At 25.0% G+C, this 22,544-nt stretch overlaps 1 protein-coding gene across 1 annotated transcript; it reads right to left on the reverse strand.

The window, feature by feature from the left end:
- Positions 1-3,987: 3,987 nt before the first annotated feature.
- Positions 3,988-21,702, reverse strand: LOC112689523. The gene is made up of 3 exons (XM_025563281.1): positions 21,452-21,702; positions 5,491-5,681; positions 3,988-4,512 (listed from the first exon to the last, which is right to left on the reverse strand). The coding sequence occupies exons 1-3, from the start codon at positions 21,561-21,563 to the stop codon at positions 4,456-4,458; spliced, it is 360 nt and encodes a 119-aa protein (XP_025419066.1). The 5' UTR covers positions 21,564-21,702; the 3' UTR covers positions 3,988-4,455.
- Between the last annotated feature and the right edge of the window lie 842 nt (positions 21,703-22,544).

Consider the following 22,544-nt stretch of genomic DNA (forward strand, 5'->3'; position numbering starts at 1 on the left):
AAAATAATATCGTTGATACGTTTTTGAATAAACCGGTAGGCCTAAAAATATCGTTTCAAATTCCAAATGTTTGTTATAATTTTGAAATAAATAGGTAATGTTAAATAATAATCGTAATTTTTCTTCTAAAAGGGCCCCTGCATAGCCAACAAATAGCTCTAAACCCCACGCGAACGATCATTCTTATGCACGAACAGTGTTTCAAAGTATAGGTACATATAAGAATTTATTATGTGACAAAATAGATTTACTAATCTAAATTATATGAAATAAGGAAAAATAATTATCATATAAAATTAATTGTAGGTAACGTCCAAATATGAACGTATTCTGTTAAAAACTTATATAATTTGGTTTTTATAATCGGTATATTTTATGGAATCATTATTGTAAATACAATAATGATTCCATAAAATATGTGAAGGATTGTGATAATAAGACAATTATTTAACCGTGCAATAGTTGAAGTGCATACATTTTCTACTAGCTCTAAAATTATATTTATTCTCAAATACCGACTAGTTAGGTTTATATGTTTGGGTCCAATCCGTAAGCTCGAATATAGACCTTCTTTGACCTGTTTTACGAAAGTCGTCATTCGAAGGTCACTAAACTTAATAAAAACGGCCTAATATTTTAAGATTAAGTTTTAATTATAACAATTGTTGGTCACATTAATATTATTACTTATAACTGCAGTTATAAATAAGTATTACTGTACTTGACTGTTGCATAATCGTAGATCTAATATTTTATCTATAATCTAGTTCTTACGAACCTTTGATCAGTCACATAAAGAAATATATAACAGTAACCAATAATGTAATTCACTAAGTCATGTGAACCTACATTTGGTAATATGTTCGTTATTAATTATTTGTTATTAGTGGATAGACACAATGGCATTGGCGTATAAAGGGGGAGGGCTTAGTGAGCTACAGTCCCCCCGAAATATTTTAAAAAACTTAAAAATTATTTTAAACGTTTGTTATATTTTAATGATGCTTTATGCCAGTGGCGTTTCTAGACCCTTTTATAGGGGGGGGGGGGCGAACTACATACATTACCTATATATATGAAAATACACCAATTACTAGGTGTTTTACCTGATTTAACTCGGGGTATCTAATGTCATTAGGGCATCTAACATAGGCATAATTATAGATACAAAAAACAAAGTTTAATTAACAGAGTCATAGTATTAAAATATTTGTGTACATATTAAATTATTTAAATGTAAATTAATGAATATTAACACACAAACAAATATTATTTTTATTGATTAGATCATCTAATTTAGATGTTTAGTAAAAAAGCAAAAAAAAAAAAATGTACAAATCAAAGAGTAAAATCGATTCTGTGTTTAGATTTAGCAAAGCGATTAATTATATTATCAATATCTAAAGGCACATTGCATAAATTTTTTTCCTAGTGTTATATTTTAATATAAATAATGAATATTTTAAGAAAGAAAATAAAGGTCATGGAGGGGGCGACTGCCCCATTCGCCCCCCCCTTGAGGACGCTCCTGCTTTATGCTTCTTTAGAATTTGCATCTAACGTCAAATCGTTTTGGGAAATTCTGTAAATGAAATGTAGATACTACAGTAGATACTAGAAGTACCTATTATTTCTTGTTAGTAATTCTTAGATAGCAGTGGTAATTTAACTTTGTTTATAGTAGCCCCTCCCGAAAATATTTTCTGTATGCGCCTCTGCACAGTGGCGTCATTTAAAGAGGGAGGGCAACTAATGCATTTGCGACAGTCTATAGCAGTGGTTCTTAACCTTTTTTGGTTTAGCGCTCCTTTATCGTAAAAACTTACTGCTATCACTCCCCTTATTTAAAATTAAATTGTCTTCCTATAAATATGTATATGTATTTATTTATTTATTCATCAGTGTACTAAATTAAAGTAAAAACTCTTATTTTAAGAAAATAGTAATGGTTATATTTTACTCCACTTAACAAAACAATTTGACTTCACTTTACAAAAAGATTTTACATCACTATAAAAAAAAAAAAATTTAAAATATAAAAATTATGCTTATCAATGACTGCCCTGAGCCTGATGAGTAGTTGCTAATGTAGCGATGTCTGGTTCGATGTTGGTCAAAGCTAAACGTAGATCACCTTTGTTTTAAATGTCCAACCGATTTCTTTATTTAGTCAAACGCTGAACAACAACGCTGAATCCTTTTTCAACTAGATACGTTGCCGGGAAAGAAAGAAGCAAAAATTTAACTTGTTGCCATAGTTATAGATAAGTGTCTTAAGGCTTGTCCTAGGCTAGCTTGTAACCGACTAGCTTAAAAATAAGTTGTGTCTCACAGTCGTGTTTAAGATTGATAAACTTCATTTGTAAATAAGGTTCGAGATCTTCTACAGATTCAAACGAAGATGGATATAAAATATAATTAGATTGTAACTCAAGTACCGTTTGAAAAATCGACGACTCTTTGGTATTAGTGATCAAACTTATATCAAACAATACTTCCTCGACAACTTATTATTTTTATTTTTAATCTCCGAGTTTGAAAAAGCTCACCACCCCCTTAAAAATGATCGTCCCCCGGAGAAACCGAAATTCCCCCAAGGGGATGGTATCACCCCCGTTAAAAACCACTGGTTTAGAGTTCAGCTAATCCAAAGTCGGTACATCATCAAAATACTCATATAAATACGTCTTTTATAAAGCCATTGTTCAAAGTAGGTACATGTTATAAATCAGAAAATGAAAATATACGGATACTTATATACAAAGTACAAATCATTATACTTTTGGACTGGATTGACGTACCTTCCTTCTTCGTTAATCGGCATTTTAATCGGAAATTTAATAAGAGTAAGTCGACTGCCACATTCTAGAAAAAACTGAAATGATGCTATTGCATAGGCGTATTGAGCAACGCATGGACGATCGATTAAGTCACCATATTCATTTATCCTGTTATCGCGTTACTTTGTTTTTTCTATAATGACGTCCATTTAAATTTTTCAGGGTAAAAAACATGGTATTTAATGAGTCATCCGAATAGCCAAACATGTATCCTTTGTCCACAACACCGTGTTGGAAATGAAATAGAAAATCAATTAATATTAATAAAATTATTTAAATATTAATCAACTGCCTACAGGCTACGTTGGTTGCACATTGTGTATGAATATACATACAGCACTGCGATCATTTCACACTATAATATATACACTACTGCTTTAATTTGTTTTTCATTGCATGAAAACAACGCGTTGTGCTCTTTTATATCTAGCATCATCATTTAGGCCCACACGTGTTCGATGGTCGTTTCTTGACACACGTATAGGTGTACCGCGTGTGTCGAGTCTAAAACATTGTCATAACTGGCCGGCCACGTGTCGTTATCATTGAGTTACCGGGGGATGGTCGGAAGGCGGTTGTAACACTATCCCCTGAGAGAAGCGTTTACCTGTTGGCGCAAGCAACTTCGAGTTTCAGATGAATTTTGATATCGATAGGAATTTAGTTTGTTCACATCAGTTTATTACATTTTTATACACACACAAGAGTGTTTCCTGTTGTACATTACCGTTAAATGATTGATCAATAACTGTATTTTAATGCTCGCAGTCAATTTGGTCATCTATTGTTAAACATATTTTATAAAATTGTTAAACTTACAATTTCGATTATTGTATTGTACATTTGCCGAGTTTGACCACCAATAGAAAAAAAAGTAAAAAGTAAAATATATATGAAAAAGTGAAAAATAAACATTATAAAACACTCAATAGAATGAAAAACATACTGCAAGGTTTTATAATATTTTGATATATTTGAATTCGATTCGCATATTGACAGCAATTGATTGTTAATTTGTAAAATAAAAATTTGAGATCGATCAACTACAACATTAAGTTATAAAATAAATTATATAATTGTATATATATTATATTATATTATATATACATATTCAAATTATTTATTGAACAAGTATTTTGTATTGAAAGATAATATAATGATACTATTATTATTTTTTCGATTCAAAATAAGATTTACGGAGTTGCATTTAGTGTTTGTTTTAGAGGAACAAGTAAAAGTTTACAAGACCTGTTGAGTCGGGAAAATATTAATAGTTGTATATTACTTTATTTTTTAAGTTTGATGAACTGAAAATCTCACACAAAGTTTAGTTGCAGATCGAACAATAAAATAATTTTACCTAACCAATATATTCCATTACTATATAGTATAATTGTACGTCATAGTTGTATTGAGAATTTCATATTTATGCTATTGTATAATCAACAGCGCAATCATTATTATAAAATATAGTAAGAGGAAAATGTTTGTCTGAGGAGGGATATTTATTTATTTTTATTTTTTTTTTTAAGTCTAATCGATATGTCCAACGGTAATAAGAATATGTCCGAATTAAGAGAACAAAAAGTATTTAATTTCTCGATTGGTTCCGTCTTTATATGTGGTCGTCGTTGCTAGGATGTTCATTTTTGCGATCGTTGTATACTTGTACCTAAAATAGATCACATACACACACGTTTAGTATTCAAATTTTAGTTGTTATAAGTAAAATATAAATATAATATGTATAAAGTATACGTATAAATAACCAAACTATGTATATAGTGACGTAGCTTAATTAAGATTGGTGGTGCCTTAAATCTGTTCAAATACACCCGTCCATCTCTAGTCCGCTCAATGTAGCTTTGTGCATCTTAATGATTTGTTAACTAACATACAATTAATTTTATAATTTATATAAAAATGAAACCAGGCAAATTACGATTACAACCCATATTTACAATTTCATTAATTTGTGGATCGTCAAAATGTAAAGCCAATGGTTATTGCTTTTATAATTTCTGTGTAATTAGCTACATTATTACATTAAATGTTTCATGTGCGTTTTATAGATGTTACAGTGAGACAATTACTATAAAGGAATCATAACAATGTATATATATATATATATATATATATATAAACTGTTTGAAATACGACTAAACTATAATAATCGAATTTAATGTTTGATTATATCTGAGGTCAAATTAAAAAGGAAAAGTTAAGTAAAGAATAGTTGCTTATAAACATCGTCAAGCCCTTAGAAACTAAAATAAAGTAAATGTTTAATGATTAAATTAAACAAACACCACCCGTTAGAACTTGTTAACTTCCATAAGTCCCATCCAAGACATTTAACTCTTCTGAATACGCCATTGCACGTATATAATATTGTTACTTGATTTTTTTTATTTACGATAGTATTGAAGTTAACAGAAAATTACATGATATTTATTTATTATATAAGTTTAAATAGTTTGTCATAATTTTCAACATATTCAAGCAACGTAATAGTGTTATGATAAAAAAGTCTCAACGATTACGTGAAGTTTTTTTCATAATATAGGTGTTACCTATATACTTGTATTTATACCTATTATTAATGTTTATTTGTTTTTCTATAAAACATATTAAAATAATTGATGCTCACCCATTTTTGCCAAAACGGTGTAAAGTGCGGTGAGGATGCCTTCATTTGAAAATATTTGTTGATGGCATCATCAATCTGAGTGTCGTCTTCTTTTGAAGCAAGCCAATCTCTCGCAGGCTGTTGCATGGGTATTTGAAATGACCGTTTTCCATGGCCGCCATAACAGGAATGACCAAACATAGCACACCCACCTAAAAAAAATGATGTACAATATTTGATGTTATTGAAATTCGTAATATAAAATATATAAACTCTGAAAAATAAAAATAATGATCTACTTTTCACGAAAAGGATAGCATTTCCAGTAAGATCGATTTTATTAAAAATACGCAAGATAGTATTATACATACAAATAGTACATCAATTTAAAATATGAAAGTGGAATATTGGCATGTATGTATCGACCAATATCCCGTTATAATTGACGAATATTATAATAAACATTAATGCACTCATTCCTGTGAATGTATCATGTCATCATATCATCCATTTTTACGTTTTGTTAATTAATTTAGATGAAAATGGTGCAACGTTTACTAATTTGCAATACGTTACTCTGCGAAGCTATTGAAGTTATTTGTACAATTAATTAAAATGTTAACCATGAATTTATGCGTATCAGCTACAATAATAATATAATAATGCATTAAACATTTTAAGCGACGATTAACTTGTTGAAAAAAAAATGTAGTTTAATCGTGGGTTATCCATTTATCGTATTATAATATTTTATTCATCATTTTTAAGTTTTGGTCGTTTTATTTGTTGTGAGTATGATGTACGATTCAATGAATGTTTGTGAAATCAAATAAACTGTAATTTTGTATTTATAAAACGGTAAAAAAGAGGACGCGCGTGTGTGATTATTACTTACTCGAGTAATATAAATACACAGTTCCATAATTTGCTGCATTAAACTTAAATGACTTATAATTCCCCTTATAAAGTATTGCTTCGATTTTTTTATAAGTTTACGTTTTCAGAAAATATCTAAAGATACCCTGGGAATGAAAAAAGAAACGGTTGTCTTTGTTGCAAATGCTTGGGTTTTATTGTTGTAGCACACATATCAATTATGAAAAGAGAATGGCCATAAAACTAATAAAAAACAGCGTCGAAATCGACCGAATAAATGATAATGTTCGTGCATCGAACCCGCGTGTCGAGTATATAGAGTGGATTTTACTTATTATGATAATATGTCATTGCAGTTCTCTATAATAATATACACATATAAAGGTGGAGAGGGCGATATAAATACGTATCCACCCCCAATTATGTATCAATAATATAATACGATGGAGTTTACGTCGCATTTGCCAGATCATTTCTCTCTCGTTTTTGGTGAATTTAATTAGGCGTAATAATAATAATAATACAAAGGGGTGACGGGAGCACCGAGTTGTGAATATCGTTACTCGACATTGTTATGCCATTGAATCCATTGTTTTAACCGACGTGTGCGTGTATGTTTTTCAAAGGCGCGCCGAGTTATTTTCAGAATTCAATCCCTTTTCATTGTTAGCGTACACCGCTACATGCACCAAGTGTATGCGTGTGTGTTCATGTAACACATAAGCGTTTGTCACATGCAAAATACAAAAACAGGCTTGCCCTCCGAGCATTTTAATCGGATCAACTAGTCTAGATATTATATATTATATACGTTACGAGCGCGAGTATAGTGTATACCTCATTATACAAGCTTATGTCAGAAAGGGCACGTGTTTTCTGAGCACTGAATATAAAATAACAGAACTTGTGTGAGCTTGTATACGTGAATGTGAACGAAGGTGTAAAAAAGTGTTTGTGTGTGTGTGTTCCGTAATTACGCGAGCCAACTATATAAACGGGTTACCTTAAATTTGCCATATGAAAAAAAAACCTTAAATTCGGATTTTTTAAGCAATCATTTTTTAAATTTTTTATGACAAATCTCAAAATGTATTTTTATACCCTATTATATTTTGTTCATATATAGGTACAACTATGTACCAGAGCTGTTTTGACCGGAGGATTTTTTAATTTTAATTAACAGTACCGAGTTATGGTTTGAATGGCATGCGTAATAACATTAAGCTGAATTCGGTTTACTCTTTGCGTATTTAGACGATGTCGTCTATAAATGCTCGATCAATTATATATTTTGTAATATTTTTAACTATTTTAGACTTATCTACTCCATTGTGGTCTCATCTGGGGTTAATTTTAGGAATTGGACCTCCAATGCTTTCTATGAAATAACACTCATTTTAGAATAAATAAAAATAAGAGCAAAAACTTATATCTATATCTATAACTATATCAAGTGAGATTACGGCCAGGTGAAATTCAGGTTAGTGATAATAATATATAAAATTAATATAATATATAATGATAATTATATAATATAAAATTATCTGTATTTCAATTATTGATACTGCTGAATTGGCCTTTTGAATTTACCATTACTTTTGAAAAAACGGTTCTGGATGAAAGAGTACGGGAAAATCAGTTTATATTTCTATAGTTAATTTAATAGTATAACTAACATTTGCAAAAAAAGAGAAAAAGGCATCTTGGTAGATGAATAAATGAAATAATTGTTTTATTACTATTAGTATTAATACCACAAAATCGGCTATAATATCGTAGGTTTAATTATAAAAAAATGAAATAAAATAAAATAGTTAAAATTTGTTGAACTACCCGATTTCTTTAAAATGTTTATTTTTAACGTCTACAAAACTTTTTTACTGCTTACAAAGATAATTTTTTAAAATCTTCTAATAAGGTTATAAAGACATAAATATTAAGATAGTTGAAAGTTTTACGCACTTTTAACAATAAAAAGTTACGGAATTTCATGATTTTTCTCTGGTTTTGTTAACATTTAACAATAAAATGCTCATAAAATATTTTTTTAATTTTCAGTAAGACGCATGTGTGAGGAATTTTGTATTACATTATTAAGCTAAAATAATTTTATCGACATTTTAAGAAAAATGCTAAGAGAGCATGCAATTTTTATATACATGTTTGGATCGTTCAAAATCTAATTTAGTTATTCATCAATATATGCCGGTAAATCGCGTGGTAAAACAATTTACTCTATAACTTATTTATTATTTATTATATGGATTCGGAACCATACATATAGGATTATAACAGATGGATTGGATCTGAAAATGTATACTTTAATTCTACATTTTCATTTCCACCATATTAGATGGTATACCTACACAGTGTAAAGATATTGAATGAGAGGGTGTGTGAGTATATATTTGTGCTGGTATGTGTATGCGGGCGTGTGTGTGGGTCAGTGGGTGTTTGTAAGAGTGCGTATGTGGATATGTATGTTAAACGTCAATGGCTATGAGGGTGCCTGTCGAAGTGAGTGTATATGTCATATATATAATCGTATATGTAAACATTTTTTTTTTTTTTTTATGAGGTATTGATTATGGATGAATTAATATAAAAAATGTGAGAGTCAAATAAAACTAGGGGATTACCCCTAATCATCCCAAAATTGAACTTTTGGGTATATATGTGGACCCATGAATGTTTGTGTGTGTGAACGTGTAGATGGGTGTAGATTTATATTTATGTATGTGTGTGTGTGTGTGTGTGTGTGTTTGTGAGTGGTAAGTGAATTTTTAAAATATTTATAAATAGTTAAAAATAAATTGAATCATTTAAAAATTATCAATCGTGAACAATGACATAAATATCCAGTAAAAATGTTAAATCTGAAAGAAATTAATTTTTTCGATTTACAATGTAAAATTGATTTTGTTCAAAACCAAGATACAGTAAATATTGTTATTTTTTATTTTTCGTCAGTTTTTTTTTTGCAGTTATTATGAAAGCTATTGAAAATATCGTAAAATTACCTTCTCCTCAAAATACAAACTATAGACAAAATTCACAATTAGAAACCTCTCATGGTTGTAATAATTGGAGTAATCCTCCTGGTCAAAATCTTTTAAACAAAAATAACAAATTAAAAAATTAAAAATAAGAACACATATCATACTTAAATCAATAGCTTCCTTGATTCCAGAATCTAAATAAGTACCTATATAATTAGATTAATATATAAGACCATATAAGTATATATAAACAAGAAAACTTTCCTGAAAATAACTCATGAGTTTCTAAACGAATTCCAAAAAACATACGAAAAATATACGAGTATAAATAATAAATATGTAAAGATATACATAAAAAGAACATGTATAAAAATATACGTAGGTATATAGATATCGTATACTGATGCCTCTAAAAGCAACGAAGGGGTAGGAATATCCATAATAAAAAACAATGCACAACCATCGTTAAAATTACCAACAACATATTCTATAGGTACTATATTTAAGTAGTAAAGTACTATAATTCTATACAGCTGAAGTAGTAACTATACTACTAGCCATAAAGTATATAAACAAAAACGAAAATGAAAAATATTTCATAGCATGTAACTCGTTAAGCTTCTTCATTAGTATAAAAAACAAATTTAATTCTAGTGATATTACAATACAAATTCAAAATCGATTAGAAGAAACAAAAAAAAGACAATAACATTATTTTAATCTGGATACCTGGACACAAGAATAATCGGCAATGAAAGTGCAGATAAACAAGCCAAACTAGCAATCTGTTCACCGGGATTAATAGCATATAAATATTTTCACATACATAAATATAAGAAAACGATATATTTTCCAACTTTTACGCGCTCCTGAATTTTTCAAGTTAATCAAAATACTAAACCTAATATAGCAAAAATTGAAATATACATAATCAACTAAATAATTAATTTAAAACGGTATTTTTTTTTCTCAAACATTTAAACGTAGCATAAAATATAAAATACAAATAAATGTAATGCTAATAGCCTAAGTAGTCGGAGCAGACATTTCTACATTTTCAAGACCAAAAAAAAAAAACCATACATTTTACAAAAATTATTCATAATATTATGTAATTTTGTCCATTTTCTGGGTAATCGTCGTTATTGACGAGTCATACACATTTATATAGGCACTTTTAATAATTCTAGTTAACGATGATCATGCAAATCGTATTAGTATTTACAAAATGTATATTTAAAATTTGAATCTAGAAAAAAAATAGCCATTAAATAATGATCTTCCCCGAAGAATTTCGATTTTATCTACACGGAGACTATGAATGATCGTCAAGGATAGATTTTGAATTGATATGTTGCAATAAGTAAGATATAAAGAAGATAGCGTGTTATAAAATCGATTTTATAATTTTCACATGAATCAGGTTTACAAAATCGATATCCAATTTCAAATACTATTTGTTTATCACCGTGCAATACAAATTGTTTTCAAATCAAAAAATTATTTATTTAGCATTTTAACGCTTTTATGTTAATAGTACAGTAATTTTATAATCAGCATGTATGGATCTTAAGAGAAATATATATTTTAACGATTATAGATTAAAATTACTAAGACTACTAGTTACAAGTTAACCGTTTTGCATTTTGTTCTATTTACAATAAAATTAGACTAGTACGAGGTTAAACAATAATGAAAAATTATTTTTTATACATTTTCGCCATTGAAAATATTATATGCTTATTGAAATCAAAATTGATTTTGTCGCACTATTAATAACGTTCAGACAATATATTAAAAAAACTGTTTAATGTCCCTGAGCATATTATTGCATGTTTCCGAATCATTTATTATTCCATTTAAATCGTAACCTTTCTCTAATTATAACGTGTATTTTAATGTCTACTTTTTACATCATTTTCTTAAATATTATTACTGTGCCATTAATGGATTCTTCTGAATCCTTAATTTGTATTACCAAAAATCACTACGTAAATATCAGAAATCAGAAGAAACTTATTGAACAAACTACAAAGGTGACCAGTGGAAACTAATCATGATTGTAATAATTTCAAAATATGGTGGTATAATTTGTAATGAATAAATATTTTAATTTTATTTTAATATAATGGTTAATTAAAATACCACTAAATACAAACAATTAAATTAAACCAAATAAGAAGAATTGTGGCTATTATGGTATATTACGTAACACCAGTTAAAATCAAAGACCAGTGAAGAGTGTAATATTGTTATAACGGAAGCTAAATTAAAAAAGCACTTAAGCATATATTTATTAAGCATAATATTGTACTTTTTCAGAGAGATTAATTTATATATTTATGTAGTTTACATTACAAACTTTATTATAATAATATGTAGTAGACTTTATAATAAATGTTTAGGAATTTATTACGATATTATTCAATACTTAATATATACATTTTTGAAATACATTGATGTTAAAACATTATGAACGAAACTGTGATTATTCTAAAGACAACTTAAATTATTTAAAAAAAACATGTTAAGGGCTATATTGCAAAGTAATAGTTATAATAATGATGTTAAGAAATGGTATTTTCATAATTTAAAAAATCAAAGTTGTAGGTAGGTATACATTTCGTACATTTAAGTATATCATATGTATTGATAAGTTTATTTATGATTTTAAAATTAGGTTAATTTCATGTGAAGTATAAAAATCATAAATTTTAAGTTATATTATTTTAGATTAAGCAACTAATGATATAAGAATACAGAATATATAATAATATACATGACGATGTTATGTATGTTATTCTTAAAATGTACATAATATAAAGGCTATTTCATTAATTATTATCACATCAGTCATGCTAAAAAATATTAGAACTGGATTTCAATTATTTGATAAAGATTCAAAATTTTTGAGATACCTGTAAATGAAGCAAGTGAAGTTGTAGTAAATAGTTATATTTAAATAAAATCATTATCAATATTAAATTTTGTATTATTACTTATTATAAATAAGTATCATATTTTTTTAGATTATACATCAATTGTTTATGGGAAATAATTCATGCCATGGTTTTTCGCGTGATTAATGGTCGCTCAAAACTTGTACTAATTTGGATTTTTTTTACATTTTTTAAATATAATTTTTGAATTTTATATATACGAGCACGTCAATGGAAATATATATAATTTAATTTTTGAAAGAAGAGTATATTAGATATTTTTAAGTTTACGATTCATTCAATCTATTAATTTAGATATGAGTGTTCTTACACGGAGTGGGAAATTGGAGATAGATCCTCCATGACTTTCTTTTAAAAAATACAGAAAAAATGATATACTGCCTTATATTTGTGAATGTAATATTTATATTTATATATTTTTATTGTATTTTAAATTTAAAATTATAGAAATAATGAAATTATGGCTTATTTTTGCAACAATATTTTTTAGATCTCATTATTTAAATATCCTAAGGATGCTACTGAATTTAAAAATTGATTTAAGAGCTTCGAAAAGAAAAAAATATTATAGATTCAAAAATACTGCTGTAACTATTTTATAGTTATTTTATAATCACCACAAAAAAAAAAAAAATGTATCAAAATTAATGTGAAAATTTAAAAAACATATATGTAAATTATATCAATTGCACAAATATTTAATTTCTTCATGGTATGGCTTACAATTTTCAATATAGGAAAAAGCTATGAAAAAATTGTGAAATCATTAATGAAATCTATCTATTTATTAACATTTGTGACTATTTCTGTATCTATTTTTAAGTACAATTTATATTATTATTATTTACTAATTTTAATTATAATAAGTTATAATTACTTATATTACTAAAGTAATTATTGATTTTAGTGTCTTAGAATTTAATATCTTTTATTACAAAAAATGTGTACGAGACAATTGCCGTATATGAATATTTATCGATTTTAGAAACTATAAATAATAATATATAATTACTCCATGAAGATATTTAAGTTTTAAAAACATTTTTTTTTAAATTTTAGTACGGGTATATAAATGATTATCAACCGGTATGTGACATTGACTTCTTTATCATGCAAAATAATATTTTAAATTAAATATAAATACATATGACTGTCAAATTTAATTAAAAATAAACTCATAATTAACAATAAGCAAAAGAATTTATTAAAAAATGTTTGGTTATTATACCAGTATAATATTGAATAAATTTTTTTATTATTATGTTAGTATCATTGAAATATAGACAAATAGTATTGAATGCCTATAGTATATATATCTTTATAAAAAGTATTTTATTTTACATTTTATTTAATGAAATTTGTATCTAAAAACTAAAATAATTTTTATTGTAATATACTACATGAACGTGATATACGGTGGGTACCCTACAATTGCATTTACCATTGAACTTACATATTATATACATTTTTTCTCCTGTTTATTTTTTTCATACACACTTTTTTTTTCATTTTATGTATTATAATACCATATATTTTTATGATTGGCTATTATGTTTATGTTTTGGAAAAAATAATAGTTGACATGGAATATACTTAGAAATATATATTTGACTAAAACCTTCATTTTAAGTTTTGATAATTACATTATTTTATGTATTTCTTCTAATATAAAAACGTTTATTAATATTGAAAAAAAAAATATCAATATCGTAAAATAAGTTTTCTAAATCTTGAAATTATTGACCAATTTATAATTAAAATGTTTGATTATAATAAATTAACCAGACATTATGATTTCAATAAGATGCAATAGTACTGTTAAACTATATGTACCACAAGCGTTTACAGCTTATATAGTTGTATTCAAATATTAATTCTTCTAGTTAAGCGTTTCATTTTAATTGAAAAACACGAATAATGACAAGTTATATATATACATATTGTCCTATATGAAGAAACGTCTAAGATAATTATTAAAAGTGACATTTTTTAGTTTAAAATGTTATTGAACATTTTAATTTAACTTAATTGTATGACAGTGTAATGCGGCATTATTTAATATAATTAAATTCGAAAAAACTTTATTATGAGAAGTATAATTTTGTTTAAATTTATTTTCCAGATTAATAAATACTAATATACTGTTTATTAATTTAGGCTAGGATAAAATTAAAAACTTGTAAAGCTAGGAAGTTATGGTTTCAATAATGTATAATAAAAACAGACAACTTAACATATTATTATTATATTAGAGGTCTCAGCAAGGAGGAGGGGCAAAACGATGTCTTTCTTTGAAGAACAAAACGTGATTAAAAATTCTGAGGTTTAATATAACGAGTTAAAGAAAAAAAACTTTTTTTTTAATTTATATAAATTATGGAAAAAATTTAGATTTTTAATTATTTTAACAGTAGGTGTATCTTAAAATAGTTTTAATTTGTTATCATAACACTACCACGTTGATATTTAAATTAAAAATCATAAATAATGTTGATCTTTCTACATTCTGATTGATTTAAAATATATTAAATAACAGTAATAAAACTCAAATTTCAGCTTTAAAAATTATGTATCATTTTTTTTTTTTTTTTTTAAAAAAACATTAATTATATTTACCTCATTTTATGAGACATATAATTTATTATTATTGACTTAAGTTTGAAATTATGATATAAATATGCCATTTAAATAATTAATAGGATGAGTTATACAATTACGGAAAAAACATAAATTTCCTTAAATTTGTTTTTATATTACTTGTTGATATCAATATGAATCAACTTAATTGCAGGAGCAGTCCGACAAGGCGGGTAGGTGGCCATACTCAACCAGGCTCTCCAGAAATTTTATGTTTGGGCCTCAAGCTATAATTGCTCATGTAACAATAGTCGCTTGTTTGTTAGTTTGTAAAATTTATACCCACCTGGGCATTTGGAGCCTCAGTTCACTCTTGCTTAATTGTGTTATATTAACTATTGAATATCTTAACAACTTTTAATACATATACACCATATATGTATATATATTATTTTAGATGAACTATAAAAATTAATATACATAACTAATATTTAAGAAATAATTTATCACCAATGACGAAAAATATGCACTATGTATGACAGTAACATTATTATTTTAAATGCCACAAAAGGTATAATTAAATAGGATTTTATACATTCAAGCATGGAATTCGTAAAATATGACTGTCGGATATATAGTGATTAATATGCAATGGGTTTATTGTTGGTTATCAATGTAAAAGATATCCAAAAAGTATTTGAATGTGAATTCACGGGAGAAAATGGATTTTATGTGTGCCGACATGAAACAGTTAACTGTATGGGAATAAAAAGAAGAAAATACAATATGCTGCGAAGTATGGTGCCAAATATAATAGAGGTAAGGTCGGAATGATCTTACAAGACAAAGAATGAAGATAATATCCAGGTAATATATTATATTACTTCTCAATTAAGTTATTATTTATTAATGAATCTGATAATATAAAGAACAACGATTAAATGCATTAATTTCATGATGACAAAAATAAATTTAATAATTATTAATGTTATTTCAGTAAATAAGTATTTTAACTATTAAATAACTAGTCCTTCAGTATTTAAAATTGTAACAGAACTGAACATTTATAAGAATTATTATATGTGTTATTGGCAATGAAATAATTACTATATATTTTTATAAATTACTTGATTTAAAGCTAAGAGAATATTTGTACTTATCGGTTAAACGAGTTATTGACATTATTTTAAATATATTTCAATAAAACAAATGAAAATTATATATTATTTATTATTTTATTTTAATTTCATTTATGATTTATATTTTATTATGAAATTTAAAAATATATTAAAAAAGTAAAATTTCGGTTTTATTTCAATTATTCGTTATTTTCATATAGATTACCAAAAATTTCACCAATCGTAGTTTTTAGTTTACTTTAATTTTGTTTCTTGGTAATATGTAACTAAGAGTATGCCATTTACTATATTTTCATTTATGGGCAACTGCAAAACTATATATTGGGCCATCTAATATTTTTACCCTTACGCTATCTTTTTGTAAGCACATGTCGTTTTTCAAATTTAGCTTAGAAGTTACGAGTATTCTTTAATAAATTAATAATTAGTATATATACATAAATTAGGTAAATGAAACAGTGAAAGTAATAATTACAAATAATTATAGTAAGTTATTATTTTAAATTTAATTAATTGAAATTTAAAATTAGTTGATTCACTATGTATAATTACTGAATAATAATATTGCATACACAAATAATCTCAATAATTTAATTTTTTTTAAATAAAAATTTTATTGAATGTAAATTATTTTTTCTAAGACAATTCTAATAAATTTGAGTACATATGTTTTAAATGTGTTGATTTTTAATAGATACGATTCTTTGTTTGCAGTAATTAATTATTAATTACAATCTTTGAGGGATTTCCCTATACCGACAATTCATTCTAAACGAAAATAAAATTATTACACACGTTCTTATAAAAAGGACTGTTAAGCAGAAATCTTTGAGATCCGATATGTCAGAAATAGTTGTAAAATCCTTAGAAATCCGTATATTCTACGCGACAGACAATTTATACGCGATTTGTATTTTGTACATCATGAAATTTTTACCATTCAAGTGTTAGCTATGCTAGTGTTTTTTTTTTGTGTTACCCTACTATCGTTGAACAGTGAAAGTAAAATAAAACAATTTTTTCAAACGGCTACTTCTGCATAATAGAAGGACATTAGACATACATTTTTCACGAGAAAGATAATTCAAAGGAATTAAAGTCCATAGGGTACGCGTAGTGATAAAAATTGTCACGTGCCATATTTTTCCCTCAACAAATGAATTCTTATATCGTCAAGTCCCATAATTCATTTAAACGTTTATTCATGACATCTTCTGAAGTATTTATTAACTCAGGTTGAAGTGAATCAAATAACAATTGTATAATTCATTACACGGCATAACGGTTTATGTCATGTTTGAGTATAAGTATACGTGTCATAAATTGAAACTGCATGACATTTTTGCACTTTTTATTTTACGGATACTTAGTTCTATACTATGATTTATCATTATTATAGTATGAATAACGTTATTTTGATATTTTGTGATCAGCACGTAAAATACTATTATTAATATTTCTTTTTCTTTACTTAAAACTATTTTGCAATGTCAATTAGAATTTTATAAATAAACTATAAGAAGAAAATTGGGGTTAAAAAATGTCAACTAAATTTTTTGGTATTGTTTAAAATGTTTGAAATAGATACCCTCAAAACGAATATTGTAGTTCCGGAAACGATGACGAATTTTTAATGTAAAATAAATAATTAGTAAAAATACTGAAAACATAGAAAGATTAATTATTGGTATAGTCCAGAGTATATTTATAGTTTTATGATAATTTGACAAAGACATTTTATAGTAGACTTATGTTGTGAATCTAATTACTTTTAATTTAAAAATGAAAGACAATTAATGAAAAATAATGTATAAATGATTCAGAAAATACGAGACTTGAATAAACTAATTGAATAGGTAGATACTAATTATAATTATTTAAAATGCATAGGAAGTTTTTGGCGTGGTAAAAATGTACATATTTTAAATGTCTCCAAATTAATGTCATAAAATATTTAGCGATTATTAATTTTCTTACATATCTATATTTAGTATATGTATACATAATGTGCACAACTATAAAATTATAAACATGGATTGATTACTTTATTTTTTATAAATAAAAAGTTAATACTGAACCTTGTTGATTTATAAAATGCTATATTATTAAAAACACTAATATTTTGCATTCAATAAATATTATTTTCTATAAATAATTGGTTTATATTACTTATATATTTATTTTATTTGCTGTTCTTATCAGTGAAATAATGTTTATTAAAAAAAAAATTAAATTATTAAGTTATTTTTTCTAAATAAAATATATTAATATTAATAAAGTTATTTGGTAGTAATTCTGTTATATTATTTAAAAAGCGTTACGATACTAATGAATTATCTAAAATGTAATATTAATTAATTTAATTTTTATTTCAATTGTTATTTTTTAACTATTACAAATATTAAGAAAATACAAATTAATGTTGGTACTATTATTATGATCGAAAATAATATAAATACATTTTTGAAAAAGTTTAACAGATAACCTGATTGGACAAATAAATGTGTAACAAAAACTTAATTAATCTATGAAAGGAACAAAAACAAATTTTTCACAGCAGTAATCCTGAACTTTGAGATTGTAAATTGTTCATACGTATTACTTAACTAAAACAACACGTCGAAGATTAAACATATATTGATCGAACTCGATTTTTTTTTTACTACCACTGTTGTTATAAGTTACAATGGATAATTTAGTAAGTAATTAATTTTTAAAATAATCAATTTTTGCATTTTGTTTTCAATGAGACACCGCATCATTTTTAAGTACATTTTTTTTAAATAGTAGTTAATTTTATTTGTAATGAGAATAATTTTCTTTGGTGATTTATTAAAATAAGTATTTTTAGATAATTAATTTTTAATTTTTTAAATTGATAAATTAGAGTTGTTGAAGTAAACTAAAGTATAAGATTTATATGTACTTGAAATGAATATTATTTATGATAGTTGTATTATTGTTTTATTATTAAGTGTATTTGTAGTTATTTATAAATACCATTTTTCTTTAATTTTTTTTATTTTTAATAATTAACAGTTTAAAATGGCATATTTTTATTGTAAATATAGATAAAATTTTTTATTGTATTTTATGGTTCGTATACATTATCTTATACTAATTTAATGATCACGTGGCCAATTGATTGTTATGAAAGATATGACTGTAATATAATATATAGTAGAATAACATTTTTCATTTAAAACCATATCCTATGTCTACATTGGTATATAATTTGGTAGCTATTCAGCAAATAAAACCACTAATAATATAATTTTAGAATTTTTTCAATTTTGAACTGGAAATTGTAAGTAACTATTACTTAATAGAAAAAATTAGGTGCTGTTAAGGTTGAAAGTACTTAGAATTAAGATAAAATATTACGTATATATTTGAAATTATTTTGGAATACAAAAATTAAAAATAATAATTTATAAAAATCACGTCAGTGAAAAATTATCTACATTTTTAAGTATTAATAATTAATACTTTTTATACAAAAAAAGAAGATGAGGTACATTTATTATCTAAATAAATACATAAAAATATAATTAAAATTACTGGTTTATTATATTGTTATTATTGAGCTATAATTATAGTTTTTGATAGAAAGTTATTTTATATAAAAAAAGGTCACTTATATAAATTCAAAATTGTAATCGATGATATATTGTAATTCACGATATCTTTTACTGATCATTATTATTTGATCAAGGAAACATTTTTGAAAATATTTGTTCATTATATAATAAACTTATACATATTATACATTTATAATTTGTTTAGGAAATTTAAAATAAATACCTTTATACATAATACATATAAATATATATATAAGTATAGTAAGTATATATAAGTATATATATATAATAAGTATATATAAATTGTTAATTTTATTTTATATTTTAAAATTAAGTAAATACATCGTATTTAAACTAATTGCTGCCACTTTTCATGATTTTAAAGACTTTGAAGAAAAAAAAAATAATGGATTATTTACTTTTTACTTTCCACTTATAATATTGTAATTATTTGTTGGATTTCACATATTTGCTAAAGGTAATTGTTATATTATAATGAACACATTTCAATGTTTTAATGTATTTTTCTAAATCACAATGCACTATAATATATTAATTGTCAAATAAAAATATAAATAAGAATTTTGAAAATTCATAATTTAAATTTAACTTAAACTATGAAAAATAAAGTATAAGTTATAACAATTATTATCAAGATTAAGACGGTAATAAGAACTATCATAAAAAATAATTTTATTTTAGATTTCTATAATTATAATCGTTGATTGATATACCAGAATATATACATTAAAAATATATTTATTATGATAGCAAATATTTTGTTATGAGTAGTATATTGTATGGTTTTTTTTTATAATTTAGGAGTTTCCTTATATATTTTTTCTAAAATATTTCCTAGGCTTTGAACTATAGTTAAACTGTGTATAAAAAAAAAATAATACACAATATAATAATTAAAAGATGATAAAAATAGAGTAAATATACCAATTACAATTATTATAATCTAAGTTGAAAAATGCAATGCATCCTGAATAAAAATAAAAAATATGTGTTATTTAGATTTTAAAACAATATCCTAATGTCACATTTTTTCATAGGTTTTTTTTGCTTATAAATTAAATAAGATTTTAAAAGGATTGGTACATTTTTATTTAATATTTTAATATTAATTTGTATTTCATTTTAAATTGTTGAAAATATTTAAACCATTTACTTTGTATTTTTATATAACATTCATATTGTTTTATTTGCACCAAATAGTTAGTAGAAAGGCAAAGGATAAGAAGAAGAAGAAGAATATTTATTTTGTTTTATTCGGTTTTACTCGTAATATTGTATTTAAATAGTAACTGTTAATTGCTGTAAATTAAATTTGGATTAATTATTTTTATTGAAATTAGTTGTAAAATTTTATAAAACATTTAATCATAAATAAATTATTTAATAGCTTATTTATTAATTAAAATATATTTATACCAGTAAACAGGCTAATTATTTTTAAACATATATTTGGTGAATATTATAATACATTATTTGGGAATATTCAATTTCAACGAATTCGTATACGAAATTGGGAAAGACATTTTTCATTATTTATTTGGTTTTGATAGAAAAATGTAGATGTGAAGAACAAAATTATCAAAATATAATTGATTTTTCAAATATCTTGATTGATGAAAAAAAAATAACTGATAATAATATTTGATTTATAATTGATGAAAATCTCAGAAGTATAGGGCTATTGAATATTAAATTATATGTTTCTCGGTTTGTAAAATACTCTTACGTTTTAAACGAAACAAAATGTGTGCGACTAAAAACACTTTTGTAATATAAAGAGGCATTATATTTTTAATACAAAAATTAACATTGCACAATTAATAACTCACGTTTTGCTGCTCCGTTATCCACTGAAAATATTATAACAACTGCCAATAATACCATACATAAATAACACGTTGATGCGACTTGTGGTCTCGAATACATGGTTATACTATGCATTTGCACAAACACTGATAGTCAATCGTCAAAATGAGCTTTTGCCCCGAAAGTGACCTGCAACATCGTAAACGCAAGTCTTTTATACCTTCCTCCCCTATTTGCTCACACCCTGTTTGTGTGCGTGTAGGCGAGACTCGTCGGCATAAACTAAAACATTTTCTCCATTCACAACAGTGTCAGTGATTTTAAGAGTGGTGTTTAATTAAAAAACGATTAATTTATATTTTTTATAGTTAATTGTATTTACATATTATATCATTGATTATTATACTAAATTATATTTAAGCAAATAAAACACACATACACACAGAAATACTCATATAAAATAATAAATTTTCTTTATGGATTTAATTTCAAGCGTATGGTTGTGCAAAAAAAAAATAGATAGTTGTATCAGTATAAATTATTATACTTTAATATCTTATGTATTAATAAAGTATACAAATCCTGGTTACAATTGATGATTTGCTTTAAATTTGTAATTACAGTATCATTTTATACTCGTTCAAGATTAAATATTTTATTTTAAAATTCTATATATTTTTTATATGACTGAATTTTTGTAAGCAATCAATTTTAAATTTACCCAACAAATATGAGAATGATTTGTTATTGTTTTGTAAACACAATTTATTCAAATAGGTTAACAAATCAGCAATGAATCTGTACTATTTATATATTCCTAAATAATTATATTTTTCCAAAGGTTAACTCTTAATTTTCTTCTACATTTTCATCACATAGTACAGGTACCACATTATTTTACACTCTCGTAAACCCTAAAATGTTTCTATTTATTTAATGGACATATTTATGTTCAGGAATCGCATTGTATTGTTCTTTACTATACATAGATTTAAATGAAAACTCACTAGGGATAACAAAATTGTAATAATAAGAGCATACTATTGTTTGTATTTTTGTAACTTAAAACACATTAAATTATAATTATTCATTAATTAAAAGTTGTTAAACATATTT

The sequence above is a fragment of the Sipha flava genome, unplaced genomic scaffold, assembly GCF_003268045.1.
Source record: "Sipha flava isolate LNK unplaced genomic scaffold, YSA_version1 44_pilon_pilon, whole genome shotgun sequence".
Classification (NCBI taxonomy): domain Eukaryota; kingdom Metazoa; phylum Arthropoda; class Insecta; order Hemiptera; family Aphididae; genus Sipha; species Sipha flava.

What these genes read in the sequence shown, in the direction of transcription:
- LOC112689523 (XM_025563281.1), bottom strand. Translation starts at nt 21,563, where the DNA reads ATGCATAGTATAACCATGTATTCGAGACCACAAGTCGCATCAACGTGT. An exon ending in GGATAACGGAGCAGCAAAAC is followed by an intron (nt 5,682 to 21,451) that starts GTGAGTTATTAA and finishes CATTTTTTTTAG; the next exon opens with GTGGGTGTGCTATGTTTGGT. An exon ending in CACCGTTTTGGCAAAAATGG is followed by an intron (nt 4,513 to 5,490) that starts GTGAGCATCAAT and finishes GATCTATTTTAG; the next exon opens with GTACAAGTATACAACGATCG.